The 8545-nt window shown below is 40.0% G+C and overlaps 2 protein-coding genes across 3 annotated transcripts in view; both read left to right on the top strand.

Annotated features, from left to right (window-relative positions):
• LOC111862423 (60S ribosomal protein L7) overlaps positions 1 to 2637 on the top strand; it is a 19625-nt gene extending 16988 nt beyond the window's left edge. The window contains exon 7 of the mRNA XM_023847809.2: positions 2443 to 2637. Coding sequence (XP_023703577.1) covers positions 2443 to 2553 — 111 coding nt within the window. The 3' untranslated portion in view covers positions 2554 to 2637. The remainder of the gene's footprint in view (positions 1 to 2442) is intronic.
• A 3100-nt stretch (positions 2638 to 5737) lies between these two features.
• LOC111862431 (probable enoyl-CoA hydratase echA8) overlaps positions 5738 to 8545 on the top strand; it is a 12863-nt gene continuing 10055 nt past the window's right edge. For both annotated transcript variants that reach the window (XM_023847820.2, XM_023847819.2), the window contains exon 1: positions 5738 to 5996. In XM_023847820.2, coding sequence (XP_023703588.1) covers positions 5873 to 5996 — 124 coding nt within the window. In that variant the 5' untranslated portion in view covers positions 5738 to 5872. The remainder of the gene's footprint in view (positions 5997 to 8545) is intronic.

An 8545-nucleotide genomic window follows, 5' to 3' on the forward strand; every position in this document is an offset into this window, starting at 1 on the left:
ATGCGTGTTCAAACCCAGCGGAGGTCGTGGAATTTTTAAGGGCGGAAAAATTCAGGGAACAAGTCCTCCGGGAGGGACTTTAAGCCGTGTGTCCCGTGTCGTAGATTTACGGCACGTAAGAGATCCTCATGTCTCTAGGAGGCCTCTGAGCAAAATTAGGCAAAGTTACCCGCCCAAGTAGTTTCCAATTCCTCCGGTAGATGGGGAAGTATCAGGGACCACTGCCAGAGAGGGCCGACCTTGCTGGCAGAACGGGGCTGATAGTGAGCACCAGTACTGGAAGGGCATGGGGACTGGTAGAATATTAAAGGGGGGTGCACAGTAGATTAACAACTAGTCGCAGTGCACGGGGAAACCCACCCCCTCCAACAACAACAACAACAACAATAATAATAATAATAATAATAATAATAGGTATGAGTCAGATGCAGTCAAATTTGTGCCATACCTTTTGACTGATGAGCAAAAACAAATTTGAGTTTATGTGAGTCAGGAGCTTTTAAATGAAGCTAACAGTGTTAAAAAAAAGCAAGACAAGTGTAGTCAAGCGTTAAAGTCATGCTGACAGTTTTTTTTTTTCCAGTTCTGAGGGCATTGTTGACCATGAATTTTTTCCAGAAGGCAAGACAGTGACCAAGGAATATTATCTTGAAGTAATGAAACATCTTCATGAGGCTGTCAGAAAAAAGAAAGGTCCGATGCTTGGAGGTCAAATCGATGGATGCTCCATGCTGACAATGCACCCACCCCACATTGCTATTAATCCATCAGTTTCTGATGAAACACAAGACAACAGCTGTTCCACAACCACCTTACTCACTTCATATGTCACCAACAGACTTTTTATTCCCCAAATTAAGAATGTTGTTGAAAGGCTGATGTAATTCCACATACTTCGGGAATACTTATACTGCTCTGTCCAAAAAGTATCTGACCTTGGGCCGGGAGAACAAAGTTCTGTATCTTGATGGTTACAATACCTAATCCCCTTCAAAGTAGGCCCCTTGTGACTCCAAACACTTAGGCCAGCGGTCCTTCCATCACTGGAAGCAATTCTGGAAGTCTTCTTTTGGAATGGCATGCAACTGCGCCATCACGTTCTGTATGATGTCCTCATGGCTGTCAAAACGGGAGCATTTTAGTGATGTCTTCAATCTTGGGAACAGCCAGAAATCACAAGGAGCCATGTCAGGAAAGTAGGGAGCCAGGCGAACCTGTGGAATGCCATGCTTGGCCAGGAAACCCTGGATCAGGTGTGATGAATGAGCTGGGGCATTGTCACGATGCAGCTGCCAGTTGCGTGTGTCCTACAGCTCCAGTCTCTTGCGCTGAACTGCATCATGAAGATGGCAGAGGACTTCTTGGTAATACTCCTTATTGACAGTTTGCCCTAGTGGTGCATACTCATGATGCGCAACACCCTGGTAATTGAAAAAAAGCAGTCTGTATCACCTTCAGATTGCTCCGAACCTGTTGTGATTTTTTGGGCCTCGGGGATGTTGGATGCTTCCATTGTGATGCCTGGACCTTGGTTTCTGGGTCATATCCATACACCCATGACTCGTCACCATTGATCACAGTCTTCAGGAACTCAGGATCCCTGTTGTAGCACCGCAGCATATCCAGTGCGACCTCAAGGCAGAGTTGTTGGTGCTCTGGCGAAAGCAGCTTGGGCACAGATTTTGCCGCCACTCTTCGCATGCCCAGATCTTCAGTTAAAAATTGTGTTTGTAGAACCTCTGCTGATCCCAACCTCATCAGCAACTTTCCGGATGGACAAGTGACGGTCGTCCCTAATCAGTGTCCGCACTTTTTCAATGACATCAGCATTTCAGCTCGTTGACGGTCTTGTGGAGCGCTGGTCACTGTCCGTCGACATACGGCCATTTTTAAAGCGGTTGAACCACTTTAATTTTAGTGACCCCCAAGTTTCTGTCAAAACGAGAATGTGATGAACATGTGTTACACTACTTTGCTATCTGGCAACCACAGACGCATCCGGTGGTGTTGCAAGTCTGCAGAAAATCATGCATGCGCATGAAAGTCCCATCTACCATGTTCAGTTTCTCCACCCCTTTGACCATTATTTATAGTGGCAAAATATAAAGTCGGATACTTTTTGGACAGCAGTGTCTTAGACCATTCAGACCTCTAGAGCTTTTTCAGAAAATAAATACACAGTAGACAATATATTTTGTTTATTGACCTTGTTTTGCTTTGCTTTTCCTCCATGATGTTTCAACAAGTCCATGGTGGTGAGCGTTCAACTTATGCTACCACCTTCCATCTTGTTGAAGATAAAAGTTAATATTTTATATAAAGCTTTTGTATTTCTTCATTAGAAAGGCTTGTATGAATGTTAAGACACAGGCGTTTTGTTCTGCTTTTTTGTTTGGAATTTCTTGTATAAGTATATAAATGGTTTTCTTACACAATTTCCAGCTCAATACACCAACTGGAGGCTGGCGCAAGAAGACAAACCATTATGTAGAAGGAGGAGATTTTGGTAACCGTGAAGATAAAATTAATGAATTGCTCCGGAGAATGGTGTAATTCAAGAATGTTACCTCAGTGTGTATTTTGTTATATCTCCTGTACAGTTTGACATTAAAATATTGAAGGAGAAAATATGTGATACTTCTTTTGTGAAGACCTTCATTTCAGATGTAGCTCATATTTTGTAAGGTGTGAAGGGCTGCCGCAGTTACTGGAACATTACAAAATAAGTAGTGTCTCTTCATAATTTTGGAAATACAGGGTGTCCCAGGAGGAATGTGCCAAACTTCAGGAGGGTGTTCCTTATGTTAAAAAGTATGCCGATATAACCCAAAACACCTATGTCCAAAGTTGAACAGTTATGGAGATAATGGCCAGAGAAGTTTGAAACTTTGACAGGTGTTACACACTTGTTGATTACCAAATACATATTAAAACTGCCAGGAATATGTGGTTTCTGTAATGTTAATAATGTACGTAACATCAAACTAACTTGTGAGTGACATGAAGCCATTAAATTGAACTACAAAAAAACTTGCACGCCATGTCATAGTTGTCGTTAGGGTTCCAAGCACTATACATGACACATGAATGGCAAGCACTGGCATAACATTGCTGACTGCACATTCTGGTATGCGAGTGTATGCGGCTAATGTGAGCTGTCATCACCACACTCAAGGACAAACATTGATAAGACTTGTCAGCTGACAGGTATAGTGCATGGACCTGCCAGAAGACCACACTTTTCTCAGGCCATTATCTCCGTAACCGTTCAACTTTGGGCATAGGTGTTTTGGGTTATATCGGCATACTTTAACATAAGAAACACCCTCTGGAAGTCTGACACATTCCTTCTGGGACACTCTGTATATGAAATGATGCAGTTTTGTGTTTGAAATTTTATTTTGTTGGCCTTTTGGTATTAAATCCTTCACTTGATCATATCAGGAATAAAACGTAGCCAAACATCTTTCCATTTTCCTTTGCAGTAACAGTTGAAAGATAATGCTCATGTGAATGGTTCATATTCATCTATCTTCTGGGTTGGTGTTCAAGTACCCCAAAGAAGCAGGTAGCATGTTCTTTCAAAATATGGGTACTCCCCTACAAGGATGTTAAGGTATTATAATCCAGTAGACCATAATGTGGATTTTCATAGAAATGAATATCTCACATTTTACAAGTCTTGTGGTTAATTTGGTAATGTGTATGAATGTACATGTATAAGGGATGTTTCTGTTCACCTATTCTGCTAGTAGCAGAATAGAGAATGGGAACAATCTGCAGTTGTCAATTTCATTTAACAGTGGTTTCCTTCATTGATATATTTTCCTGGGTTGATTTAGATTTTAATCCAGTAGTCCCAAAGTTGGATAAGGCACAAAGGATTTTACGTAAAAAATTTTCTTGTGTCTAAGTGTCTGTTACAAATATCCTATGTGATTGTGAGACTATAGCTTATTTAAGATTTTGTCACTTGGGTCAGTTCTTTGTGGAACCAACTGACTTATGATGCCCCCATAAATAAAGTCCTACATTTCATTCAGAGTGTAGGATTAATAAAGGGTTAATCCAAAGGGGAAGCACAGTAGGTAATTGAAGGTTGCAGTGCAAGGGCCGGTTGTTATGGCCCACTCATACACACATACATGCATGTCAGTCACAAGTACTTAATGGTATAGAAGTGGAAAAAAAATTGGTTCGTTATTTGGATGAAGGCTGATCACATTGGCCACCTGGTCTAAGGCTCTTTTGAACACTGGGATCATGGGTTTGAATCCCACTAGAGGGTGGGGCCATGTGATGGGTTGATACCCCTTCTTAGGAGTCCTGCCGGCCTTGTGTAGATTAAGAAACTGAAAGAGCGACCAAGTTCCACAAGGGCTGTAGACCCATAGATAGGTAGACTGGATCAAAATCATGATAGTTCATACTTTTCTGTAGGTAACTGTATGGCCACACAGTTTCTTTAGTTTTATATAGCTTTGAAAGTAATGTGTTTTTACAGACATCTCCAAGAAATCTGTTGAAATTACTGGACCAATTTAAGCAATTAAAAGTACTTCATTAGTATGCGTGTCTGATTACAGTAATGTAGTCTATATGTTTCTGAGTTTCCGTAGTACTGTGTCATGAATTTTCATGTGTGCAGGACTAGTTTTGCTTGTCAAGATTTAGAGAGTTTACCATGAAATGCAGTGAGTATAATTTGTTTCCACTATGGAATCATGTTGAACAGCTGTAGTATAAAATTAATAGCTCGGAGGTTGCAGGGCGTTTGTTTCAAATACATTATGGTACCGTAGTTCATCAGGAATGTAGGCCAGTGGCTTGTTTCAGTTTGGAAGAGCACATGGCCTACACGATAGCTACTGGTCTGCCGTTGTGGTACAATTGTGTATTGTATTAAGAATGTCAACAAGTAAATGGAAAGGCCACTCCATAACTCGTGGTTAGTCGCTGGCTTCCCATTGCAGCAGCCCGGGTCTGGTCAAGTGGAATTTGTGGTGGACAAAGTGGCGCTGGGGCAGGTTTTCTCCAAGTACTTCGGTTTCCCCTGCCAATCTTCATTCCACCAATTGCTCCACAATCACCCTCACCTATCATCTGGGACTGGTACAATAGTACAAGGGAGTTAGTCCCAACCCACAAGCAATAAAAAGATAAATGGAAGTATGGCAGTGTAGCATTAATTATGCAGACATTACTGAAAGTGCTATTGAGACAATATAAACACCAAAGTAATGGAAAATTCTTCATTGGTGCGTTGAGAATTAGGTTAATTTGGTCGCCTTTTTAATCGATCATAATAGCTGCATGATTGCCGATGTATTTTCGGCAATGTAATTAATAGGTATAAGGGGGCTATGCGACTGCTTTCATGATAGGTCAGGTAACTTTTAAGAGATCGAATTTAGATGTCGCTGTTGTGCAAATAGTAATGCGTACAAGTTCCAGTGTTGCTTGCCAGTAGCTTTGAATTTTCCCCTCATTATTTTGTAATCCGTGACCGTCCATGACTAACCGAACGGTTGGAACGAATGATACTTTTATGACTTCATGACCTTCATGACGGTCATGACCTTGGGAAAGAAACTTGGTAAGGGGGAAGGGGAAACATGCAGAACTGCCATCTCTGCGCTTCCTCCATAAACTAGATAGTCTGGAAATGTTAAGAATCGATCATAATCAACGTAATACACCTATCGCAATTAATCGAATCGCAAAAGTGTGAGCCAATCAGAGAATCCTGACCGATCTGAATTAATGTGTGTAGTACTTTAAGGGCTGTTTGGAACCGTATTGTATGTTAATTCGCAATCTAATGTGATATTGCACTAGGTTCGTGCAACGAATAAATTGGAAGCTTAATGTAATGTGGAAGTCAGTAGTGAAATCTTTCGCAGACCGCACTTTTAAGATGTCGGTACTTAATATCCGTAGAAGTAAGGGTGTCATCACAGAAAATAGAAGTTGTTACAAATGCAGCGGAACAAACGGTCAGTTTTAAGGTTATGAAAGCGTGCACTTTAATGGAACATGCCATTTCGAGATTGGAATAACACTTTGCAGCTCTCCCATTTTCAATGCATCAGAACATTCAGGAACTTGTGATTTTTGGTTTTCATTTTTCAGTAATGACAATTGACTGCAGTTTTATATTTTACACTTGTGGAAGTAATGATAAAATGTAAAGTTGTCCCTGTACTTAACTAATTAAGAACTATGCCATGAAGGCGTATGAGGGAGTGGAAGTATAGATCCACATTGTCTTACTAGGCGGAGGTTAGTGGTCAACTTCACGCCCCTGCCGCTTTACACCCGGTACACATTGGATAGAAGGCTGGGTAGGCCCCAGGGCCGGTCTAGACGTGGAGAAGGGAAAATTCTTGGCCTTACCAGTGGAGAAGTGAAAATTTTTGGCCCTACCAGGACTCGAACTCCGACCCTTTGGTCAAGTCCGTAGGAAGTCACTATCCGCGCCCTTGAAGTTGTGAAACATAGTGGAATTAAAAAGTTGGTTTAGAAGAGTACATACACTATACACCATACACCATACTAGATATTATAATACTGTCAGTGTTTCTAGACTTATGATTACTGACTTGCAGGTAATTGTGAGTTGGTGGTATTTATATCAGTGCCCCTCTTTGATTGGTTGATATATTTTAGGCACTCTGATCTGTTATGGTTAGACTTTACATAACTCTCCGCTTTGAAACTAAAATAGCTTAAATCCTGCTTATGACACATTCTGTACAACAGATGTTACAGTTGTACCACAAGATGACGGAACCTTGCTTTCAGGAAGTGAGTGCATTGTGTGAATACTGTTTCCAGGTGTTTCGTAATTTTGGCATCACTGTTTTTGCACACTTTTATATTAATAATTTGGTTTTATGTTGCGTCATGTTGCAAACCACCCGTTCAGTATCCTTAGTACATATGAGATGCATCACAGGTTATTGAAGGGCTATGGTAGGACCAGGATAGTAATTAATTAAGGGTAATGATTGGATAAAAGTAAAGCTATCCCTGTACCAGGCCATGAAGACCCATAAGGTTGTGAGACGTTGAGGGTCCCACATTATCTAGACAATCGGCTCAAAGATGGCGTAAGGTTGTCAGCCTTACGCGCCGGCTGCACTTTACTCCCCAGGAAATTTATTTAATTAATTCCTGGCACTCATTTCTGTTAGAGGCTGAGTGAACACCAGGGCAATAGTGCTGCTGGAAGTACCAATAGGATAATCCTGTAAAGGTGAAGATGGTTTCACCTTAGCAGTGATGTAGATTTAGCTTAGCTAAAGTAGGCATTTGACTTTCTTGGGACTGTGTTTGTAGACTGTAACTGAAGAGAACAAAATTGCATAATTAGCTGATCCACTTCCACAATTGTAACTTACATTGTGTTACTTTGATGAGGATTTACGAGAACAGATAAGTTTCTCAATGCCCAAGTTTTGCTATTATAACTGAGACGGAAGCAAGAGGTAGTTTTTTACTCGCTCTGTATAATATTTAGATTTCATTTCTTCAGTCACCAAATTTAAACTTCTGTAAATAAGTTTCGAAGCAAATTGTTCACTGTTGATCTAAATGGTTAAGTGTGTATAGTTTAAAATTTAGCTGGAACAGAATATATCTGCTTTGATCAATTGAATTTGCTGAGTGTTCTGACAAGTCTTCTATGTGAAAAGCAACTCTCCCTAGTTGAAAAATTTGAAGTAAATACGTCCACCACATGATTCTAATTGAGTGGTTTGAATGAACCAGGCAGGTACATAAATTTCTATCCTCCAATTAGAAACAAATAACAAGAAACTATCACCATTAAAGGCCCAACTGCCTTTTCACACCTCAAGCTCACCAGTTGCTGGCTGATGTGACTTCCAGAAATTCCTACTGCTGTTAGCATCAGGAATCATATTTCTCAGTCACACTGATTGTGTAATGAAGTTTTCTGTTTTTCAATCGGCACTCCTCACATTCTGTTGTACAGTTGAAAGAAGACTAGGCATAATACCTATTTGATTTATATTGCAGAATCAAATTAAATCAAAGTAATTAACTGTCTGTCCAAATTTGGGCTGCTGTAAATCTCATCTGTTGATGTTACCATTTCATGTGATATTATTATATGGCCATCAGCACAATAAATAAAGCAATATCACTTTATTAACTTTTATTTATTATTCTGTGACTGCTACATGTTTTGAACGAACTGAATCATCATTAGGCAGTATTCATGATGTCACTCACTATTGAATTGTGTTCTAATATGGATCCATATCAGTAATTTATATCAATATTAGTCTTAAAGGTATTAAAATAAATATTTACATTACAATTCAACAATTTGATGGCTGTATAATAATACCACATGGTGATACACAACACAGTGCACACAATAAAGATAGTCCATGCTAGTCCCGCATATAGTATTATATTACGAGGGGGTACCCAAAAGAAACCGAACTTATTTTTTTTTAAACTTATTTATTCAAACTTTAAGCACAAACCTTCAATTCCCTTCAAAGTACTCTCC

This window comes from Cryptotermes secundus, unplaced genomic scaffold (assembly GCF_002891405.2).
Source record: "Cryptotermes secundus unplaced genomic scaffold, Csec_1.0 scaffold741, whole genome shotgun sequence".
Taxonomy (NCBI): Eukaryota; Metazoa; Arthropoda; class Insecta; order Blattodea; family Kalotermitidae; genus Cryptotermes; species Cryptotermes secundus.